This window comes from Protomyctophum bolini, assembly GCF_963924005.1.
Source record: "Protomyctophum bolini genome assembly, chromosome: 18".
NCBI lineage: Eukaryota > Metazoa > Chordata > Actinopteri > Myctophiformes > Myctophidae > Protomyctophum > Protomyctophum bolini.
The window spans coordinates 19,984,347-20,009,003 of NC_137879.1; the positions used below are offsets into that span (position 1 = coordinate 19,984,347).

Genomic DNA, 24,657 nt, shown 5'->3' on the forward strand with positions numbered 1-24,657 from the left:
GTTGCTGTCGGACAGAAACCTTGTATCTTCATATTTCAACATTTTATGTTTTTTCATAAATAAATTCCTTACTACTTAATCACACAAAAGTAGCAAAACATTTTTTTTAAGTTAAAGTGGTTAAGTCTGAGGGTTTTATAAATATTGAACCAATAAAAAGAGCTTCTGACTAAATCCATTGCAACAAAGGTTCTTTTAGTCCATATCCTGAAAAGTAACAGTTTTGGACATACAAGGTTTACACCCCACAGTGACGATATTATATTATATGAGGTCCACGGAGCACAATATACCCACTTCTATGAACACTCAAGCCCTCTATATTGATGGAGTAATGTGTTATTTTCTTTTTAGAGTCTCCCCCCAAGGAAATAGTGTGCTGGCAGTTGCCGTGCAACAGCCAATGGCATGATGAGCTTCAGTACATGCAGTGGTGCAGTTTGGACAATCATCCACAGTGCAGACGGTAAGAACGGAGACTGAAGAACAAAATAAAAAAAGATCCAAGGCACTCTTCTGGCAAAAAGTTATAAAGCCTTTATTAATATGACAGTTTCATGGTGAAAATATTTCAAACAATAAATGTGCATGTTAAGACATGGGTCACACCCTGCTACGCGTGGGCTGTAACCCAGCTCTGTCTTAATTGTTTTTAATATGGGGGGGGGGGTGTCTTTAAATAATAAAGACTTTTTCACTTTTGGTATTTCCTACCAAAGAGCACCTTCATTGTGCTTATTTGGACTTCCAAGAACATCAGATATTTTATAGACCGTTTTATAGCTTTTACAGCTTGTATTGACAGTTTACACACCTCCCCTTCCTATAGATTAAGAACTGTGAACAATCAAAGCTTAAAACAGCAATGGCTGCAGTTTTTTTATCAATTGGAGGGAGAGTTGGCCGAGTTGCACTTACCAATAAACTCTGTCCATTTGATGAGATAATCAATCTTCCCTCAGATGAGCGAGAGATAGAGATAGAGTGAAAGAATGAGTAAAAGTGTGGTTTCAGCAAAGATAATTCAAAGACGAGTTCCTGCCAGGCTTACTCTCCTCTATACATCTGTTTCCCTCTGCCACTTTCTCCTTTCCCTTCTCTCTGTCTAATTCTCCCTCCCCTTCTCAGTACTTGCTGAGCCGAGTGAAGGAGCTGGGAGCGTAGTGCGCGGAGTGCCTCCCTCCAGATCCCCCCCAGTGCTTATGAATGGGGAGCTGCCACTCTGCAGTCAGGCAGACAGGGAGCGATGTTGTGTCACTGCTTCTCTCCTATCAGCCACAGTATTGCAGTTCCTGAGACTTGGATCTGATCAAAGCTATCAGTGACCAACCAAATCCTGAGACGAGGACGTTTAAAAAAAAGTAAGGTAAGGAGTAAAGAAGGTGGAGAGGATAGGGGTGGACGTGCTGTGCTGTAAAGTGGTCAGGGGAAGGCTGCAGAAGTGGGCTGGGTTAAACTGGTACTGTAGTTTAAAAGGAGCTGGCTGTGGCTGCCTCCGTCTGTGCAGTTGAGGCAGTCAGGCTGGGAGGGGAACAGTGGAAGAACAGCCCCGGGGAAAGTGATCTCTCACATCACTGGATAAAGTGTATTTTTAGTCCACTCCTCCAACACTTATTTTTCTTTGTAGTTTGTTTTCCATTTCTCGGGTTGGAGAGAGAGAGACACACACAGAAGGAGGATCATAATGGCCAGGTTTCTGTGGGCAGCGGTGCTCCTGTTGCCAGTCCTGGGACTCTGTGAGGCTCTGCCAAGCCACTGGCTTCCCGGGGAGTATAACAGCACCGAGGACGACGCATCGAGATTTGTAAATGAATACAACACCACAGCTGAGGAGGTCATGTACCACAACGTCTTGGCCAGCTGGAACTATAACACCAACTTGACGGACCACAACTTTGAACTCCAGGTGGGTACAGACAGTATAGGTCAACAGCTCTGCAGAAATGCAGGGTGATTGGTTTAGACTTGAGTGCATACAGGTGTGTCACATAGATTGACATATGCTGATGATGTTGGCATGCTCTGAGTGGTGTGGCGTTTAGTTATTAAGAGGGGCGCTTTCCTGGACCGATTCCTTCTGATTACAAACACGCGTGGTCGGGGGGTTTCTGTGGAGAGCTAGGCCCCTGCTTGACTTGGAGCTCACCCCTATTCAGCCCTATCCAGAATTACATGCCCAGCTTCCTCCACAAAGCAGCCAACTCAGCTTGTGTGTTTGTGGAAGTAAGGAACGGATCCGAAAGCCTGTGGCCTCAAGCGTCTTCGAGTTTTGAATGAATTCTGGGAGGGGGGGGGGGGGGCTGTCTATTTGTTCGAGTGCCCAATTGAACAGTACTTACACCTCATGCTGAACATGAGGAATGAAAATGCCATTCCTACAGATTGAGACATTAGTTTTACCGTGCAATGCTATTCACTGACACCCCTTTTGCTTTAACGGCTTAGCCTACAGATGTTTGAAGTCACGATGAGTGCCTCTTTCTCTACAATCAATGTAACTATATTTTTCTCAGAGGCATTCCATGACCCATAAACATGCATGGCAGATGGCTTTAATTTTGCAGTCATGCTCGAAGTGTGTTTAAGTATATCCATAGAGAACCAGGAAGATTTTACACAGACTGTAAACTGGCAGTTGGGGGGACCAACAAAATTGCAGCGGCGTGCAGACTGCAGAGTGCTAGCCTTAGGACAGAGAGGAATGCACACACACACACACACACACACACACACACACACACACGCATGAATGACATAACTCATTTGTGTGCACATTACATATACCCACATGTACAGTACACACACTTGCAGGCAAAGGCACTGACACATTCTGTATGCATACACATACGCACATGCACGCACGCACGCACGCTCATGAAAGCAAGTGTGTGTGTGTGTGTGTGTGTGTGTGTGTGTGTGTGTGTGTGTGTGTGTGTGTGCATGGACAGCTGTCTCAACAAGATTTCAGTACACTAAGCAGGCTCAGGGAGGCAGACTCTAAACACGCGCTGAACACAACAGGTGTAACCCGCTCACCCCCCTGCAGTGGCAGTGTGAGGAGGGCATTGCGCTGTCCAGAGTACGTCCAGGATGTGAGCAGGCTGACTGACCTGTACGCTGCCAGCGATGAGCACTATTGTTCCAGACACTTCAAAAGATTTGATCAAAGAGAAGCCAAGTGTTGAACCCTATTGGCTCTGGCAGACAGAGTGAGCACACGCTGCGCCACTCAGCAAGACCTGACACCAAATGAGCATGAGACCGACACACTCACGTCAGTATTCCAATCAAACCTGCACCACCAGATATACAGTATCATTAGCTGTTAATGTAGGGTTTCATCCTTCCCAATTAGCCTGGTTTAAAAATCGATTACAGTTTGCACGGGAATGATAATGCCGTAGTGAGAGAGAGCACTTGGTGCAATGTGCCCCCATACACACACACATGCATGTCGCACGCACGCGCGCACACACACAAACACGCACGCGCGCACTCACGCACGCACGTGCGCGTCATTATTATTTTCTCAGTGCAAATGAGGTGCTGGGATCAGAGCCAGCCAGGGAAATCAAACAGCATGACGATCAGACCACAGGCCTCTCATCAGAATGCATAAAACCAAGATGTGTGGTGGGACTGGACATTAAACCTGCCAGTCAAATCCAAGCCTGAGCCTCTGTTACCTTCAAAGAAAATGATTTCAACATTCATCACACCACATACGGTTTATTATTATTATTATTATTTGTTTAATTATTATTGTTCAATATATAATGTTGCCCTGTGGGGAGTTCAGATGTAGTTTCTTTAATTACAAAATGTAATGTAGTATTTTATGGTGCATGTACAAGTGTAAATGTATATAAGAGTCCAACAGAATTGTTAAAGGAGAGATTAAATTTACCGCTCTGGCCTAAGTACAAATTAACTTTATATTGATGGATGGCTGAACCTTGTAACCGTGTTTAAATGTGTTGCAGATAGAGAGAGAAGAGATGAATAATCCTTATCGTTATTGTATGTGGAAGTAAAGTGAGAGAAACAATATATAATTTGGATGGAATGACTATGATAGACGAAAGGCAGGAAAAAGGGTAGGCCTATAATTATAGAGGAAAACACCAAAAACACCAAAACTCACCGAGAGTCACCGAGTTTCACCGTAACTCCTTTTTAATCAGTGGATTGTGGGAGTGTGACCGTTAAACAGAGTACTCACATATTTTTCTGAAGTAAAAGTAGCAAGATGACAGTGTAAAAATGCTTTGTAGAAAACTTACTTACTGTACAGCACCACGGAGCTATTTTTTGGTTTGTTTGTTTTGTTAAAGCTCTATTCCAATAGTTGTTCCTGTGTGTGTGTGTGTGTGTGTGTGTGTGTGTGTGTGTGTGTGTGTGTGTGTGTGTGTGTGTGTGTGAAGGTGAAGGTGAAGGTGGGGTATGCATACTGTGTGTACAATATATAAATGTATGCATACTGTGTGTACAATTTATAAATTCACATATGTGTACATTAGCGCAAATAAACCATGTGAGAAAATCAGCAAGGACATATTTACATATTTATTTTTGTTTGTTTGTTTGCTTGAGCCCTGGGCTTTGAGACACCTCAGGCACTTTGCCATTCTGCAATGGCACAAACATTCCAGTGCTGGGGGGTGGGGGTGGTGTTTGTTCTTCCTAATTCTTTCTGCCCTGCTCAAAAACACCTGCTGTCGTACAGTATGTGTCCTGCAGGGACAGGAGGGAGGGAGCTCCCTGTGGTGAGTTTGACCTTCTGCAGGGCTATAGCAGGTCCTGGGAGGTGCTGGTCCCATTCATGATGCTCTGGGCGATAGCGTAGTAAAAGGATGTTCTCTGAGACCTTGAACTTCCTCAGCGGCTTGTGGTTGGTACAGCCGTTGTCTGGTCTTCTTTGCTTTCATGTTATAGGCCCTCTGTGACGAGCACACCAAGGTACTTGAAATTGCTTAAAAAGAAAAACAAAGTCCACAGCACTGGTATTATTCCTCAGCTAAACAGGTCGAGCCCCCTGTCAGGTGTAAAGGAGCAACTTGGACACTCAGGCATGAAGGAAGCATGAGTTCAAGTCCGTTGCTCTCCCCTTGTCCCCCCTATATCTGGACTAGGTTGGTGGAGGGTGTGTAGAGCCCAGGATCACATTAGATGATTGACACAGGGGTGAAAAGTGGGATAAAAAATATATTAAGAATAAACGGGTCGAGCTGAGAAATATACCAGTGTTACAGACTTTATTGTTTTTCTGTTGAATCGCTGATTGCTCATCACCTGGGTGAGGTTGGATGTGCATGCACTATTGCCCTTGTCACTTAAAAAGGCTTACCCTCTTCACTGGTGTACAATGATCAAGAGAGGCATATAGGACTTCTGCCATAGAGAAGTCCACATTAATTTCCTTGGTCTTGCTGATGTTCAAGAAAGGGAAGTTTCCCAGGTTCCACTGTGACCGGTCTGCCACCTCGTCCAGATAGGCCCCTTCCTTGTGATTTGAGACCGGCCCACCACAGTCTACACTACAGCTATATGTCGTCAGTAAACTTGCAGATGGTATTTGAGCTGTTTCTGACAACACAATCATGGGTGTACAGCAGAGGGCTCAGTATGCAACCCTGGGGGACTCAAGTATAGAGATGTGACTACCCACCTTGCCCACGTGGGGTTTGGCAGACAATAAGTCCAGGACACAGGCACACACCGCAGGGTTCAATCCCAGGTCAGTCAGTTTGCTAGCTAGCCTGGTGGGGACTGTGACGTTAAAGGCAGAGCCGAAGTCAATAAATAACAGCGTAAGATAGCCCCCTTCACTGTTGTTGTTGAGATGGGAGAGGGTGGCGTGAAGCCTGCAAATTCATGTGCTTTGTTTCCTTACCTAAGCTAGGCTAGGCGTCAATGAAAACATTCTGATAGTACCCAAGTGACCTCTGTTTCCTGTGGTCAATATGATGTCACAGATCACTCAATTTAATAGAATGTTGATCATATGCAGTGATGTGATTGCACATGTTTTAACATACAGTGAGGATTCATGGTCAAGTCAAGGTCAAGTGAGTCCTCCGGGAAACTACATTACACGGATACGACAGTATCCATGTAATGTTCTCCCATTGGCCTTGCCTCAGCACATTTATCCAACACTACAGTTATGTAGTGAACAGGCCACAGATAAAGAAAGGTAGTGTACACGTGCAGTATATTGCTGTCCCGTGGTTTATTAGCACCTATACAAAGAACTGCTTTGCCCAGGAAGGGCTTCATCAGGTTCACTCACAGATAGCCATGACCTTTCAAGATGCCATAAAGACAAGCTTTTAGGCCACTGTCGGGGTCACACATGTTTATACTGTATGTACTTCGGAGTCATTTCCTTGGCTACTATCCTTGAGCTCTGGATGCTGTTACGGACATGTTCTTGCTCAAGTCTCTTTCCTACACTTGACTATTTCTTCATCCCAGAACTTGTCAAGATAACTAATGTGCAGTGCCACTGCACATTAGTTATCTTGTTATTAGTTATCTTACACCACTGCAGCAGTGGTGTAAGATAACTAATGTGCAGTGCCACTGCACATTAGTTATCTTGTTATTAGTTATCTTACACCACTGCAGCAGTGGTGTAAGATAACTAATGTGCAGTGCCACTGCACATTAGTTATCTTGTTATTAGTTATCTTACACCACTGCAGCAGTGGTGTAAGATAACTAATGTGCAGTGCCACTGCACATTAGTTATCTTGTTATTAGTTATCTTACACCACTGCAGCAGTGGTGTAAAGTAAGTACATGCACTCAAGTAGCCTACGTCTCCCACCACTGCTAATGTGCATAATGGTTTAGTTTTCTTTCTCTTTCATTCATTCATTCATTCATTGGAAATGAAAGTAGGTGGATAGTCAGTAGTTGTCCAATAACTTGCCTGCATGCAAATTATGGTCGGTATAGTAAGAGGAGAATTACAGAACAAGAAATTAGAGGCAATAGATTTTTACAGTGTGGCCGAAGGCCAAGCCGTCTAGAACGGGGTTCGTCAGTAGCCTACAGTATGAAAAGTAGACCAGTCAGAAACACACGCTGCTACGTGCATGGCATCACAAAAGAGAACCATCTCTGAAATACCAAGAATACCATATCAAGAAGATGTATCACAGTATCACATGTGTGTGTAAAAAATAATACTTTTATTCTCCAGTGAATTACTTAGTTACACAAACCATGCTCTTGGGAAGAACTTGTACTATATACAGTAAGCAAAGTATCTAAACATCGCTGTTTGTATTTGACGACCATCACCACACTAGTCACCAAGACTAGCCATGTCCACAAGCAGCTCACTTGTTCATGTGGGTACGATGCCATCCTAATTCTTCCTGTATAGTGTGGCTTTGTCAGAAATTGTCACTGAACACCAATTGTACACCAACTGCACACATACTGTACATAGTACCTTACTATTTATAACTAAAGATTGAACAGGGAGGCCATGGTGTTTTAGACATTATGTTGTCTTTGTCCAGGTGAATGCCTCTATGGAGGAGCAGGCCTTCACTGAGGCATGGGGAAAGAAGGCCAAAGATGTGTTCCCTCCAGAGCTTGTTAACCTGACTGGTGATGACCTGAAGCTAATGAAGAAGATCAGTGAACTGGGCACTGCAAACCTGCCAGAGAACGAGAGACAGGAGGTACGTCTTCATGTCTGGATATAGCCTAATGTACTGCTATGTCTGTGTGTGAAATACTGTGTGTAGCTAGTCAATGCCAGATTTCCTTAGAATTATATTTGTTATTAAATATAGTAGATGTACAGTACAGTGTATAGTACTGAAGTTTAACATTGATTGCTCCCCTTTTCTGTAACTTATTTCTAGTACAACACCATTCTTGGCACCATGGAAAAAATATATTCAACAGCCAAGGTGTGTCCAGATTGGCTAAATAATACATGCTGGAATCTGGAGCCTGGTAAGTTTGTATATATGAATATTTTATATTAAATTTACATTTTTTACAAAACACAGCACACATACAACTCCCCACATCCCTCCCCTCTCCCCATATACAAACAAACCCACATACATAAAGGACAAAATAAACCATAACAATCAAAATAAAAGAAGAACAACAAGAAGAGACAAATCTACTGTATATTAAATAGCTTCAGGAAATAATAGCTCTTTACTGAGATAACAATAGATACCAACCTACAGTATATAACATTAACATCTCTGATACAGGTAGGGATACATCTTCCATAAAATCCAAATAAGTTTGCCAAATCTTCAAATGTGTCAAATCTTCTCAAGAGGAACATAACTATTAACTTATACATTGCCATGTACAATGCAAAAAGGGGCCTTCTTCTGTATCACGCCTAAAACATACTGTATGTCTGACAGCTCTCTTCTGAGGTACATAATAAAGTTATAACGAGTCAGTCTATATCTTAAATTAATAGTAGCAGAGAGGCTATCATGACACTTAAATTAGACCACAAATGTTCAACAGTAATATTTAAATACGACTCCCACCTTTCTCTAGATTTGTGTATGCCCACTCTTGGGCATTGGATTCAGTAATAATAAGTACATTTTAGAAATTAATCTGTATCCTGGTAAATTTGTCAACGAATAATGTAGTGTATGTTCTGAATTCTGATTCAGATAATCGTGGAAACCAAAGTCCAAAACTGTTATTTTCAGGATTAAAAAGTAGCTCAGGAGCTTGTGGATCTGTTACTTTAGTTTAGATACTTCTGCTGCAGTATGATCAAGTAGGGCGTTAATTTATGAAAAAACACAAGTTAGAATATGGAGATAGGAGGTTTCTGCCTGACAGTGACAATGTACAATGTATGCATCTTGTGGAAACACTATCTTCATCCGAAACATTAACAATAAGAATAAGCCGCATGAAGCTGACTCAACAATGGCTAAGTGGATATGGGAACATGGGCTTAACAGCCCTAACCCTCGGAAAAACAACAGGATAGGAACAATTACCTCACAGATCTAAAAAGGAAGTGTTTTAGCTGTGCTTAATGGGGTGTACAGTTTATTGTTTATTTGGAATGGATCCCCATTAGCTACTACCTTAACAGTAGCTACTCTTCCTGGGGTCCACACAGAAATAAATTACATTACATAACATTTTTAAAAGGTTTTACATGACAGTATAAGAGAACAGTTAAAATCGTAAAAAGTTCAAAACTATCTCAACTAAACAAAAGTGCTCAGGTCAGGTAGGTTATTGTGGCCTCCTGGTGGCACTATAATAGGTCAATGTGAAAAGGTGGGCATTTCTTCCTCTGCCTAGTGAGAGTCTCACGGAAATCACACACTGGCACTGCGTTCATGATTTCAGGCATTTTGATCAAATGGTAAATCTTTACATGAATATAATTATTATACAACCATAGTTACATTTTCAGGTTTACAGGTGTTGAGTAGGGTTGGTGTGCACAGTCATTTTGACGGGCAAGTAAAACCTCCGGCTGCCTTAATAGTGTGTGAGATTTATAGATTCTGGGGCATAGATAATATATTAGCAGCTTTTAATCCAGAATTGGTTGATGTCACCATGTACAAATAAAATGAACAAACTGTACAAAAACAAACTTTCAAAAGGGCAAATTGCTGTCCAGAAGGCAAAAGGGCAGATGCTCTAGCACTAGCTAGTCAAGTGTCTATTTGTGCACCCCTGGGAGCTATGCAAATAGCAATATTAGCTCTCAACTCTTAACTTGCATGCCGTGACATCCATTCATTGACTACTCATTGCTCACTCAACATCCACCCTGGGCGCGTTCCTGTAGGTCTGGATGTTCTGGGTACCCCCACGCAGTAACGCTGTCATTTCTCAACCGTTTCGAACGCGGGGCGGCTTGCCGATTTTTTCTTTTTACAAACAATGGCCCAGCTCTTTGTTACAGGAGCCGATGCCAAAACATTGTTGTGAACAATGTAAATTGGTATACTGTACAGTAGGTATGAAAAAAAGCTGCTCTGAATTATAAATGGGCTTATTATGACCCTAACTGGTTTCATAATCTTGCAAAGTAAAGTAAACATAAAAGGGTGGAACAGGGTAATTCTAAGTATCTCTTTGTGCAAGCCTTTCACAAAACAACCAACCACTCCATTATAATAACAAATAGAGACCCGAGAGGCTATCTCCTTTTCCCACCCAGCTATCAATGTTCTGTGGCCTTCGACTCTCCTCTTTTCCTTGCCTTCATTTCCTACGCCCAGCCTTTTGAAGATATATGTTGTTTTAGGCCACACTAAGAATGCCAAGGCTAATCTTTTGGCCAATGTGTCTGTTCTGTTTCTTTTCCTGCTGACAAAGAGCATTAACTCATCTAAACACCAATGCATGTTAAAAAAAAATTGGAGGGCATGCTATTTGTACAATTTACATTAGAATTGAGATATTAACCCATTTAGGACTGAGACTGATTCAAAAAATCTTAAAAATTCTAGATCCTGATCTGTTTTCTGAAAAACATAAAATATTGTTAAAAAAATAATGTTGCTATACTGTACCTCAAAATGGGTTCCGTCCTAAATGGTTAAGCAGACACTTTGTAAGAGTGCCTTACAAAATGCAAGTTCAGAGTGAATGGCATGTAGAACAGAGAGAATGGCATTTACTTTATTTACCTTCCTTTTACACCATTTTATTGAGGTAACTACTGTTCTGTCTTATCTATAACTATAAAGGAACACTACCGCCTTTTTTTTGTGTGTGTGAACGAATTGTATTGGATCCCTTCAATGAATTGATGTCTATGCTGTAGATGTGTTGAATGATGAGTTTTGTTAAGCTTGTGGTGTCCGAATGCAGCAGTTACCTGTAGTGTACTGTAGTTTCAGTGTTTAAAGGTGTGTTGGATTGGCTTATTTTGATCTCCCCTGCAGAGCTGACAGAAATTATGGCCAACTCCAGGAGTTACAGGAAGCTGCTGTATGCATGGGAGAGTTGGCACAATGAAGCAGGAGTACCTCTTCGAAAGCATTACCCCAGATTTGTACACCTCGGCAACAAGGCATCTGTGGCCGATGGTATGAACCATAACTATGATCTCTGTTCCTGAAAGTACACAATTAGTGGAAGACTATTAGAATTGTATTGCTTATTATTATTCTGATATATTTCTGATAGTTAACATATGACAGCAAATGTTTTATGTGATTCCTTCTTTATTTCTGTCATGATAACCAAGACAAAGAGAAAATAATAAATGTTATCATTGTGTCATGTCAAGGTTATAAAGATACTGGTGATTACTGGCGTTCTTGGTACGAGAAGCCCACCTTTGAAGAGGACCTGGAGAAGCTGTACAAGACTGTAGAGCCCCTCTACCAGCACCTGCATGCATTTGTACGCCGCAAACTCTACAATCAATATGGAGACAAATACATCAACCTTAAAGGACCCATCCCTGCTCATCTGTTAGGTCAGTGGTTGTCAAACATTTTCACATACAGCACCCCCAAAAATGGACATGTGGAACCCCATTTGAAAAGTGATTTGTGAGCTTGTTGATCGGCTATTTCCGCTACTGTAGCACGACACTCTTGTGAGACAAAGCTCTGCATTCGTTTCCCCCCAAAAATTGCATTTCTAGTAGTAGCTGCTTGTATTAGATACTGTTAATTAAGATAGTCTTAATTAATTACCTATAATTCTTATTCTATTCATGCTTTAATACAGGGAATAAATAGAGGCAGAGCCTTGACGACAAACTATACTTAAAATATCTATGCTCAAGGTTTATGCACAATAGAAATAATTATTTCAATCCAAGAAGCGTCTGAACTTTATTTGTTATTTTAGATACTAGACTAGAGTATTTACTTGAGTATATCGTCTCTGTCTGGTGGAAGCTTCATATGTCCAAAACTGGACATTATGAGCATGAGCGTTGGGCATTAATTTATGAAAAGGTTTCTGCCTGTCCACCACTGTGACACAAACATGTCTCTCCTTCTGGCTCTTCCTCCAGGGAACATGTGGGCTCAGACCTGGAACAACGTTTACGGCATGATGATCCCATTTCCTGACGAACCCAATGTGGATGTGTCTGAGACCATGAAATCACAGGTGAGAGTTGTGGCAGACCATCGAGACCATGTAGTACATTTTGTGCCAATGCAAGACACTAGAAAAGTATTGCCATTTAAAAAACAAAACAAAACTGAAGTTTACTTTGTGTCTTTCGACACAGTATGCATTCTCAAGTTATAATTATTGCCCACATGTGTTTTTCCCCAGCTGAATTTGGAATAGCTTAGGCCATATTTAAACACATACATAATATTATACATTACATACAACATACAGTACATGCATAAATATATACACACATACAGTTTGTATAGAGAGTTGAAGGCAGTCATCTTTGTCTGAGCTTATCCAACGGATGGCAACAATTAATGCTAATTAATGATTAACACTTTAAGGGGAAGGCAAACTTGGGAAACCACCCCATTGGCAGTGGGTGTGTTCACTGGCACACTGGCATACGTGTGAGAGATAGGTTTTTTTTAGATGTCAATTAAATTGAAGTCCCCTCACATCGGTGTGCAAATTACATCCTACACATTCAGGACTGACTGGGGAGGGAGTCTGGGGGATTTTTCATAGGTTTCATAGGTTTTCATGTTAAAGAAAGAAAAAAAATAATAATAATTAGAATATACTGTATATAAGACGCCCTGAAAGCGAGAAGCGACCTCCCCCTAAAGGGCGAGCACTGGCGCTTTGGCATGGGGGCCAGATCAACATATGGAATTAAATCTGTACTGGCCATATATGGAGCGTGTCTAGGGTTTGATAAGGTCAGATCAACATATGGGCCCAGCCCAGGTAGGGCCGGGCCTTAATTTTCGGGCCGGTTGAGAACTCTAGTTTTCGCCGGCTGCCGGGCACGGCTGCATTAATAACTTTGTCTAGAGTTTGAATGGACAGGTCAAAAAGGAGACATCGAAGATGAAGGACGGGTGTTGAAGATCAACATATGGAATGTCAGAGCAGGTCAGCTCCATATATGGAGATCTAAGGGTTTGAGGTCAGATGTAGAGTTGCTGGCTGGCTATATGCAGATCTAGGTGATGATCCAGTCTTCTCCATGTATGGTTATTCAGGGTTGGTGATGTCAGTGTCGTGATCTTCATATATGGCGACGGCCATATATGGTCACAATAATATATAATTGATGTGGTGTCATAATAACAATGTAATGTTGATATGGGACACTGACTATCAAGAAAAGAAAAGCATGGCACTTCATGTCAAAATGGTTGACGATGCCGACCCCTGGAGCAGACTTTATTTACTGGCGATGAGATAATAGTTGGCTGTGAACCTGGCAGGCTGGCAGCTTCATCTTTGTTGGTTCACAGCCATTCTGTGAACCATAAAAGGTTGCTGTTTTCTGCTCTGTGTTTTTGTTGCTTTGCGCCTGGATAAACTCCAGTGTCTCATCTCCTGAATTGCAGCAACTTTGTTGGATGGCTGTTTTGTCCATGGTGATTTTGCAGTGCCACTTTAACAGTGCCAGATTTACAGTAGTAGGGGCCCCTGGGCTAGACAAAATTTCAGGGCCCCCTCAGGGGTCTCCACTGAGTCAAATTACTAACAAGGGTGAGTAAATAATTACTAACACAGGTTCTTCTTATGCCATTTCCTGAAAAGTAACAGTTTTGGACATACAAGGTTTCCACCAGACAGTGACGATATTGTAGCCTGCAGTGCATGTGACCTCATACACCTCTCTCCCTCCTCCTCCTCCATCAGGGCTACAATGCCACACACATGTTCCGTGTTGCTGAGGAGTTCTTCACCTCTCTGGGTCTCATCAAGATGCCCCAGGAGTTCTGGGACGAGTCCATGCTGGAGAAGCCGAAGCCTGAAGAAGGTCGAGATGTGGTGTGTCACGCCTCCGCCTGGGACTTCTACAACCGCAAAGACTTCAGGTTAGTGTGATGTAACTCTTTATTCTTACCCGAGTTACAGCTGTACTTGGAGGTTTTTTTTTCTACACCAAATCTCAGATCTACAAATTACAGATCTACAAGCTCACAACGTGTGGCAAATGTTCCCCCCAGAATAGGGATGTGAGGTTTCAAGTGTTTAACCACATACTTCCAAACTGGCATCCCTATTTTCGGCATCAGAAATAGTAGGTTGGCTATTTCCGACACAACATACAAAGGAAGTATATATAGAGCTTAAAGCTGCAATTCAAATACTAATACTAATACTGTTTTTAGTGAATAAAGCGTTATTTGAACCAATCTATAATAGTAGTAATAATAATCAATAATAATAATCAAGAAGCATGTTTTCGTACGGTATATCAACAACTCAATTTCTGGGTAGCTCAGTTGGTAGATCACTCTCCTTTGAGCTAAGGTTTTGATCTCCAAGCCAACTCACATCGACTCCTACGTGTTCTTGGCAGATACCAACAATAAGACCTACCTACTAACTAACATAATTTACTTTTATAATCAACTACTAAACCAATAAGTCAGCTGATTAACCACTTAAGTCCTGTTTTATACTGTGTTGTATGACGGTGGCATGCAAAAGTTGCAAACATGATAGCGAATAACGAGAATTGCATGTAATAATCAATGAAATGTAACCGAGGAAGTAATTGTGGTATTGTTTTGAAGTCACATGGCTCAGGCCCTACTATAACTATAACCTGCATGCTTCCTTTGTCTGTAGGATCAAGCAGTGTACCACGGTGACAATGGAGCAGCTCTTCACCGTGCACCATGAGATGGGACATGTGGAGTACTACCTGCAGTACCAGGACAAACCTGTGGGCTACCGCCGTGGAGCCAACCCAGGCTTCCATGAGGCTATTGGGGATGTGCTGTCTCTGTCCGTCTCCACCCCCAAACATCTGGTTGAGATCGGCCTGCTGGACAATTCCACCAATGACACTGGTATTAATGACCCCATATGGTTGACTGGAGTCCCTCAGGGCTCCACACTAGTGGATTTTTATTTTTTCCTGTTATTGTGGGGAAAGTGGTAGTCTGATATCTCACCTCTTCAGACTTCACCTTAGCCCGTAGCACTTGCCCCTAGCCTCGACGACCTTGCAGGCGTATGCAAAGGCTACAATAATATTGTAGCCTTTGCATACGCCTGCAAGGTCGTTGAAAGGTCATCTAAATGATTTTCGCGTTTAGTTTTCATAGTCAAATCGAGGCAAAATCCCTAGGCCATGATAAGATGGCCTATCAGTCATTTAAATTAGTTATTGGCTTTGTTTACGCACATGGGAAGGCTAAACAATGCATTGTTTTTCTATACAGGAAATCAAGATCAGAGAGACCTCAACTACCTGTTGAAGATGGCCCTAGAGAAAATGGCTTTCCTGCCCTTTGGCTACCTCATAGACCAGTGGAGATGGGGGGTGTTCAGTGGGCAAACGCCACCAGAACGATACAACGCTGAGTGGTGGCACCTCAGGTAATCCTTTTCAATTAAATAAAAATATGTTTGGTAACTTTTATTATTGTTGTTTAATAATTTTAAGGCCTTACACTTACTGGGTTTGTCAATAAACGTGTTCCTGAATCTAGGATGTATATCGCCACTATCGGTTGTTAACGTTGGTTGTCCAAAATCATCACTTTTCAGGAAATACCAGAAATGTACCTGTGGTGGACCCATTGTAGTATTATTATTGTATTATTTGGTCCCAGGCGCTTGTTAACACTACTTACTAAACTACACTAAACTCAAACAAACAAGTTGCAATGTGACGCATTGTGAGCTTGTAAATCGGTTATATATCTTCGCTACTTTTGCGCAACACTATTGTATGACTAAGTAGGGCAACAATTTATGATAAAATGAAAAAGAAAAGAAAAGCATGGCAGTAAAAGGTTTCTGTCCCACAACAATGATATACTGTATTCTACTGAGTCATGCAGTGGTTCCCAAACCTTTTAGCTCGAGACCCAAAAGAGAAATTTGATGTCTTGTCTTGTCTTGTATTGTATTCTTTGTATTATTTGTATTATTTTTGTATTCTTGTATTCTTTTGTATTATTCTTTTTTCTCTTTACTTTTTTTATCTACTCACGAAACCATACAAATGGGTCCACGACCCAAAAATGACTCCCAGCGGGAAACGCTGCCATACAGTATGGAGACAGAAAGGATCATTTTGAGTTGCCACACACCAATGTGTTGTGAATCCGCCTTGCCCTTCTCCTGTTCCATTTTAAAGGACAAAGTACCAAGGAATCTGCCCACCGATCAAGCGTACAGAGGAACACTTTGATGCTGGAGCAAAATACCACATTCCTGGCAACACACCCTACATCAGGTATAGTACCATCGACCAGCAGCACTGCATAGTAGAATATAAGCCAAATGTAGCAACATATTGTTTTTTCTCTTTATTATTGTTACTTATTTTTGTGACATCAATATTACAAAACCTATATCCAGGTGTCATTTCTTCCACTGTCCACAGATTTCTTCTTTCTTTTTCTATTATTTTTTGTGTGCAGTTAACCAATTTCACCTGGATCAGGATTTAATTAACACATTTTTCTGAAGACAAAAAGACAAAGACAAAGTTTACACTTTTGCATGACATACATGTAGATATCAGTGACTATATCGAATCTATCCACTTCTGCATCGTGGGGGGTTTGGTATGCAACCAACACAAAATGCCAAATAAATATTCATGAGGTCGTCTTGCCTGAAAATCTCCCAACACCTAATATTGTAACAGTTCTACAATGATAGCACATTTGAGCTACTGATTTCATTTTAATGCTAACATGTATTTTCCACTTTTCAGTGCAGATCGAATCAATCTTGTGCTGTAAAGGTTATAAATGTAAATTTTAAGTTAAAACTGATATTTGAATATTTTTTTGGAAAGCTGATGACTTTCACGCCACTACATTTCTTTTCAGTATTTTCACTACTTTTGAAAATGTCTGATTTCGTTTTTATTTGTTTTTTCATCATAATTTGAGTACTTGAATACTTATTTATTTGAGTATGTACTTTTTGAGTATGTCCCCTACTGCATAAATTACCTCAAAATGCAACTTGGTATGAATGAGACAACTCAGCAACCGACTGGCTCCCCTGCAGGTATTTTGTCAGCTTCATCCTGCAGTTCCAATTCCACGAGAAACTGTGCGAGGCAGCCAACCAGACTGGTCCCCTGCACACATGTGACATCTACCGTTCAGAGGCAGCCGGAGCCATCTTAGAGTAAGTGCTCTTATACAGGAGTTTACTTATTTCACAAACATCATAGAATATCAAAATATGGGTGACTTGCCGTACAGTTCAGTATGGGTGTCATAATTCTTAACCACTTGGACCCTAGTGTCCCTATTCTGACTTTCTGAGGGAAAACCGGAAGTGACGGTTCATAGATATTGTACAATGAAAAATTTAGTAATTAACACAATGATTGAAATAGTTTTAAATACGTTTATATTTGTATTTATTGACACTGAAGTAGAATTATGTTTGTCACCTCTCTCTCCTCTGCAGTGCTGGCACTCCTCTCTAGATTGGAGGGGCCAAGTACTGTAGAGGAAGAGGGGTGTTTGTTCATGTTTATGTCTTATTTTTGTTAGGCTCTGTAAATGAATTGGGCCTGTGAAATGTAAATGTCTATTTAATATTCCTTTAATGTATAGGGAGGTGGCAGATTAGTGAGATTACTCATAGGCTTAGTTAGCCATGTGGTGAGTTACCACTTACTAAGTGACCACTTACTAATTAGAGGATGGTGTGCCCCACCTGTTTAAGTGCAGGATTGCTGCAGGTGAAGGCAGTTCAGTCTCACTTGAGGCAGGTTGAGTAAGAGGCAACAGGGGAGAACTGCAAGCCAGGGAAAAGCCTGTAACAGTTCCTGCTTGTCTCTTGAGTGTATATAGTTTTCAAGTGTTCATTTTGTTTTATTGGAATGTGGTTTTGGCCAGTATTATTTATTTGTTGTACTTTGTTACTGACTTGCACTGCACTTTCAAGGTACATAAAAATGTACTTGTGGACCTGTCTACTTCATGGAGCCTCGACCAACGGCTGGCAAATATCTGATATACTAGCCATGGTTCATGACTCTCGTATTCATACGAGAGTCATGGCTTAACTGCACCCTGTTTTTGGCGCTCGCTACATTTACAAAAAATACGTATATATAAACATTCGGATTTCAAATATAAAATACTCACAATTTGTCCCACGGGTGTTAGTTAGTTGCTGCACCAGCGATTAGAATTGCTGCATCCCGCGTTGTTTAATAAAAAGCATTTTTATCCGAACTGTTATTTTGCCATTGGCTTTCAACTACGCGCCCCTATCGGTCAGGAGGAGGGTGGCACTCGGTGTGTTCGATATAGGTACGCTGACCGCCCTGCCAATACAGACTAATAGGTGAGTGCGCCCCCGGTGTGCAACTGTGGATTTCCCAAACGAACCCCGTTTGAAAAAAGTAGCCGGGGCGCTCGGATAAAAATGCTTTTTATTAAACAACGCAGGATGCAGCAATTCTAATCGCTGGTGCAGCAACTAACTAACACCCGTGGGACAAATTGTGAGTACTTTATATTTGAAATCTGAATGTTTATATATACGTATTTTTTGTAAATGTAGCGAGCGCCAAAAACAGGGTGCAGTTAAGTCATGACTGTCATGATAATCATCATGGCAGTCATGTTTCAGGGCTACTGATACAGTATACAAGCCCCCTTTCCCCCTTCCCCTTTTAGCCGTTTTCATTTGATTTTATACATTGGCTAATGGCTAATTATTTTTGACCATTTTCTTGAAATCTTGAAAGTATATTTGGTGTAGAGGGAAATGCTAATAGACCTATTATAGAGCCCCAGGGTTTAAGTTGTAAATAAAACATGTCCATGTGTATGCAGTCCTTTTGACTTTTGTTTTCACACCTGTAAATCTGTGACGTGACAATTAAGTTGAAGTGAGAAAAATTCCATGTTGCAGGAAGGTGCTGAAGGCTGGCTCTTCTAAACCCTGGCCTGAAGTGCTCCAGGAGGCCCTGGGCACTAGCGAGATGGACGCCGGTGCCCTGATGAGATACTTTGATCCCGTCATCACATGGCTCAAAGAGCAGAACAAAGAAGAGACCGTGGGGTGGCCTGACTTCAACTGGGTCCCACCTGTGCCAGAGGGCTACCCAGCGGGCGTTGGTAATAGAGCCTATAGCTGACGGTTTAATGGAGATTAAGAAATAAAGTACATGGCACCCAAAATCTCCATTGTTTAAGCTTCGACCTAACACAAACACACCAGTGAATCATCCCATGACCTTGAACCTGTCCTCCCAGATAAGAACACGGATGAGGAGCAGGCCAAGAAGTTCCTTGAGGAGTACAACAGCACAGCGGAGGTGGTGTGGAACGCCTACACCGAGGCCTCCTGGGCGTACAACACTGACATCAATGACGCCAACAAAGACGCCATGGTGAGACCCTCAAGGCTAAACTATGCTTTGTCAGATGACCATGACGCTTGGCGTATAAAAAAAAAGACCCTGTTGACGTACACTTGGGTTCTCAAAGTGGGGTCCAGGGACCCCCAGGGATCCTTGGGGAGGGGCTCCCGGGGGTCCCCAGCAAAATGTGTTGATACAGCATCACAATCATTTATCCATATTTTATACGTAGCGGATATATAGCAGCAGATATACAAGCTTGCAGCGCGGCCCGAAGTAACACAAGCTTTTATATTTGCTATTTTTGAGCAGCGGCTAGATCGGCTACTTTTGTGTGTCATTGTAATATGACGATGTAGGGCATTATATCATCATCATCATCATCATCATCATACTATAATTCAGTCAATGTCTGAGTGTGTGTGTGTGTGTGTGTGTGTGTGTGTGTCTGTCTGTGTGTGTGTCAGAAACAGCGCGTTATCTCATCATTGCCTGCACCAATCACTCCCACTTTTCACACAGGCATTGACCATATGAATATGGAGGTCTTAACGGAGCCATTTTTTTTCCGATTTGACACATAATGATTAATAATTTATTAGTGAATTAAAACGCACCCGGGCGCAGTACCCCCCGTGGGGGGGGGGAATATCTCACAACGGGTAAGGGCTAGTATATATATAGGTGAAATATGGAGATACAAGGTACATGTACCTTCCTGACAGCAACAATATGGTCTTTGTTGCTGCACTGGTGACCCCTGTGGGTTGAACGCTGCCTCTGCAGTGGGGGGAGGATCTACAGAGGACCCCCATAAATAATTTGTGTGTTAAGACTTTTCTAAATTAATATTTTTCACAATTCAAGATTTCACATGTTTTTCAAAATAACCAAACTACAATCCCCCTGGGAGACCCTGGACCGCACTGTCTGTCTGTCCACTATGCATCACTCCATCCTCACACACACAAACTCATACTCTTAGTCTTTTTCTTTATTCTGTATGTATAGCTGGAGAAGAATCTGGAGATGTCAAAACACACCCTGGAGTATGGACAGAAGGCACGCAACTTTGACACCACAGACTTCCAGGACGCGTCGGTCAAACGCATCGTCAAGGAACTCAGTGACATCGAGAGCGCAGCGCTACCCCCACCACAACTAGAGGAGGTAAGGGAAGGAAAGACCTCAGGGATGTTTTGGACAATAAGAAGACACAATGCGTCGCATAGCGAGCTTGTAGTTCCCCCCAGAATATGGACACTGGGGTTCAAGTGGTTAAAGGAGAATTCCATACTAAAAGGCTTTCTTACCTTTCTTTGTAGTCGTTACGTCCCCACCAAAGAGGTCCAGGTGTTATTTTGTGCAAAATCTCCTTATTGGCTATTTCCCCTACCATAAGCCCTAAATTAATTAGGATTGCATTGAATGGGAATTGAATGGGGCTATGGGGTGTTGTGCTAATTCGCTTATTTCCATCGCTCAAAATTATAATTTCTTTGTATATGTCCTCTCTTCATAATGTAAATAATATCCCAAGTGGCACACTTTACTACTTATTTTGATGGAAATAAGCGAATTAGCACAACACCCCATAGCCCCATTCAATTCCCATTCAATGCAATGCAATTCATTGAGGGCTTATGGTAGGGGAAATAGCCAATAAGGAGTTTTTGCACAAAAAAACACCTGGACCTCTTTGGTGGGGACGTAACAACTACAAAGAAAGGTAAGAAAGCATTCTAGCATGGAATTCTCCTTTAATGTTCAACTTTGCTATTGACTGAATTTTACTTGATTGCAAGCCAGTGTTGCGCACCAAAAATAACATCTACATAACACACAAGGCACATTGTGTCACCTTTGGCCTTTGCAGTATAACAATCTACTATCTACCATGGAGACCAAATACAGTGTTGCTGAGGTTTGCAGAGAGAATGGGACCTGCCATCCATTGGATCCAGGTACGATCACAAACCTCTCAACATTTTAGAGGTTTTTATGTTCTATAATGTGATTTGTGTACACTTTGGAGAAATTGTTGTTTGTATGCCTGTTGAGGGGAAACAGAACTTAATGTTAATAGCTTAATGAATAACATTGAACAATGGATGGTGAGCAGGGCCGCTTTTAGGGTAGATCGAATGGTGCCGTCGCACTAGGCCTCGCGCATGTGAGGCCTCGCGCATGGCAGCGTTTTTTTTTTTTTTTTTTTTTTATAAATAAAAATAAACACTTTCCATCTCAGATATTTCACATGACAGATTTGAGTGCCTCCCTCCCAGCCCCAGGCTCCTCTATTCTATACTCTTCTATAGGCTCAGCCGCTCAGTCTGCGTGAATTTCTTTGCACACCGGCCGGCTTTTTGCACCGGCCATCATTTGGTTACATACAGTTCCATGCAGTAATCCTTTTTTAGTATGGTAAACAATAAACATTGCAGGCAATGCATTTTGATTTAATTGTAAGAGGGAGCGTATCAACACACAGGTGTAACCACGACATGTTCTGATTGAGCATGGGGAAGCAGCGGACAAATACATGATTTCATTATAAACTGTAGGCCTATGTACCGGTAGATTTTCACCCAATGAAAATTTACACTTCACAGATTATAGGCCATTTGGAATTAGAACAATCGGTTAAAGATTGACCGAGAATAACACGATTTAAATATCAACCTTTTTGTTGCGGACTTGTTGCGCCGAGGTGTTTTATAGTAGGCTACTATACTTGTGAGGACCTGGCTGCACGCCCCGCCGCGCACCGAAAATGGATGATCTGCAAACTCAACATGGTGAACACGCATATAATAATATAAATGAGGGCTGAGGCTGATTAAGTTTGCATATAACGGCCCATGGGCCGTTATATGTATAGGTATACATACCTATACATATAACGGCCCATGGGCCGTTATATGTATAGGTATACATACCTATACATATAACGGCCCATGGGCCGTTATATGCAATAGGTATATGCTATAGGTATTACTTTTGCTGCGAGCGCAGGGCCTCGCACAGAAATCTCGCACAGGGCCTCGCATTTCTCCCAGACGCCCCTGATGGTGAGCTACAGTAGTTGGAAAGTCGCCTGGTATACCACCCGTTTGTAGAATTCAATTTAATTTTCATTCTGAAAATTAAATTGAATTCCATGACCGGGTGGTTTACCAGTGAAGTAAACTTTATTTTCGGAGACAAAGTACAAACGCAACAACCATGGCATAGCCCATTCCTTCAGCCTCTGGGCTTGGGGAACACTAACACACATACAAACATTTAGTTGGGTCTTAAACACAAACGTGCATGTCAAGGAAAGGGTTTTAGGACCGCCTAAAACCAACTGGTGAACATCTCCATATTAGGACAGTAGGTGTTCTAACTTGCTCCAAGGAACACCAGACCAACTGTTTGTTGTCTTCAATAGTGGCCAGTATAGCTATTTCAGTGGAATGCCAGCTGAAGACTCCCTGGGCTGCCTATAGGCGTCAACATTTAGTGAGAGAGAGCAGCAACTTAGTTTAAACTAGAAAAAGTGCCCTTCTGGGCACAGGTCTCTACCAGGAGGATAGGAGTGTGTGTGTGTGATGTTTGGCAAAATGTTTAGGAGCAATATAAAGTAAACGTGTGTGACGCGGCTTGGCCTGTTGTAGCGCCACCATGAGGCTGATTTGAAAACTGTAAAGTGGCATTTCTTCCAAAGCCTGGTGGGAATATGCTTGCACAGTTTCACCACAATCGGACGCTGCGTTGAGTAGTTCTCCTCCTCCATCAAAACATCACTGCCATTCTTCTATCACATTGTTCTACATTATGGCTTTTTCCTACTTTCTGTTCCATTGCATTTGCTCATTGCTGTCACTTATATTGGCTATGCGGCCATTAAGCGAAGTATTAATGTATTAAGCGAAGTTTTGGCCAATCAGTTGAGGTTGGCCAATCAGAGACTTATACTGGCCATTGTGGCCAAGTGGAACACTTGGTGACACTTCGCCAATCCATGAAGCCAACTGTTTGGGTTGGCCAATCAGGGAAGATGATGCATCTCCCAAAAACGCAGATAATTAATGCACCCTCACGCCAGACCAAGAAGACGCTCTCTGAGCTTTTAGGGGAACATCAAGGATGAACTCTCTAATTCTCTACCACTGGCCCCCAGTAATTTAAGGTGTTTTTCCCCTCAGATCTCCAGAAGATCATGGCCGAGTCCAGAGACTACAATGAACTGCTCTTTGCCTGGAAGGGCTGGAGAGACAATGCCGGCAAAGTCCTGCGCAAGGATTTCGAGAGATATGTTGAGTTGGCCAACCAAGCTGCAAAAGCCAATGGTATGGCCTATACGTAAAAGCACTGCTTCTCACAAAGTCTGCACTCCTATGAGCTCACACAGTAAAATGTATGCGTTAATGTATCCATTATGTGTACAAATGACCCACTCAGAGTGACTTAATTTAACACTGGGGATTTTACAGTTTGAGATTGCCTTTTTATAAACATTTGTTACCATGTCTGGCTGTAGATCACGCTGACAATGGGGCTTATTGGCGATCGTTGTACGAGACAGAGACCTTTGAGCAGGACCTAGAGGCTCTGTGGCAGGAGCTGCAGCCACTCTATTTGAACGTGCACGCATACGTGCGCAGAGCTCTCTACAAAAAGTATGGTGCTGAGCGGATCAACCTGAAAGGACCCATTCCTGCTCATCTCTTGGGTGAGTGCTGTCACTTGGTAGACATTCATTCATCCATTCATCCAGTGTGCCCCACAATATCAATTTTCAGTAATCACCTAGATTTGAACCCTGGTCTCCCACATAGGAAGACAAACATCTACCATCCGCTAAGTCAAAGGGGAATCCACCCTTGCCTGGGAAAATATTAGGTGTATGAGTATATTGGACCCACAATTTAGGCTGTAAACATGCCATGTTTTATCCATTTGGGCAATACATCACAAGTGGTTTTACACTGGCGTTAGACATTGTACTGTTTAAATATTCAACTGATGTGCCATATTAAAAGGAGCAGAGGAGCCAGGTCAGAGGACAAAAGCAGCACTTCAAGAAATATTCCACTAAGGAATCCAACATGGATTCTTCACTATGGCCAAGAGTCTCTTTTATGTGTGAGCATGCCCCCATTGATATCCCGTTGTTGGCCGTACAT

At 42.1% G+C, this 24,657-nt stretch overlaps 1 protein-coding gene across 1 annotated transcript in view; it reads left to right on the plus strand.

Annotated features, from left to right (window-relative positions):
• The first annotated feature begins 1,512 nt into the window (after nucleotides 1–1,512).
• The window catches only part of ace (angiotensin I converting enzyme (peptidyl-dipeptidase A) 1), a 31,146-nt gene continuing 8,001 nt past the window's right edge, over nucleotides 1,513–24,657 (plus strand). The window contains exons 1-17 of the mRNA XM_080789001.1: nucleotides 1,513–1,906; nucleotides 7,536–7,700; nucleotides 7,887–7,980; nucleotides 10,935–11,078; nucleotides 11,282–11,473; nucleotides 12,023–12,120; nucleotides 13,816–13,994; nucleotides 14,755–14,978; nucleotides 15,354–15,510; nucleotides 16,277–16,375; nucleotides 17,164–17,286; nucleotides 19,036–19,241; nucleotides 19,380–19,516; nucleotides 20,498–20,656; nucleotides 21,363–21,450; nucleotides 23,677–23,820; nucleotides 24,012–24,203. Coding sequence (XP_080645127.1) covers nucleotides 1,685–1,906; nucleotides 7,536–7,700; nucleotides 7,887–7,980; nucleotides 10,935–11,078; nucleotides 11,282–11,473; nucleotides 12,023–12,120; nucleotides 13,816–13,994; nucleotides 14,755–14,978; nucleotides 15,354–15,510; nucleotides 16,277–16,375; nucleotides 17,164–17,286; nucleotides 19,036–19,241; nucleotides 19,380–19,516; nucleotides 20,498–20,656; nucleotides 21,363–21,450; nucleotides 23,677–23,820; nucleotides 24,012–24,203 — 2,623 coding nt within the window. The 5' untranslated portion in view covers nucleotides 1,513–1,684. The remainder of the gene's footprint in view (nucleotides 1,907–7,535; nucleotides 7,701–7,886; nucleotides 7,981–10,934; nucleotides 11,079–11,281; nucleotides 11,474–12,022; nucleotides 12,121–13,815; nucleotides 13,995–14,754; nucleotides 14,979–15,353; nucleotides 15,511–16,276; nucleotides 16,376–17,163; nucleotides 17,287–19,035; nucleotides 19,242–19,379; nucleotides 19,517–20,497; nucleotides 20,657–21,362; nucleotides 21,451–23,676; nucleotides 23,821–24,011; nucleotides 24,204–24,657) is intronic.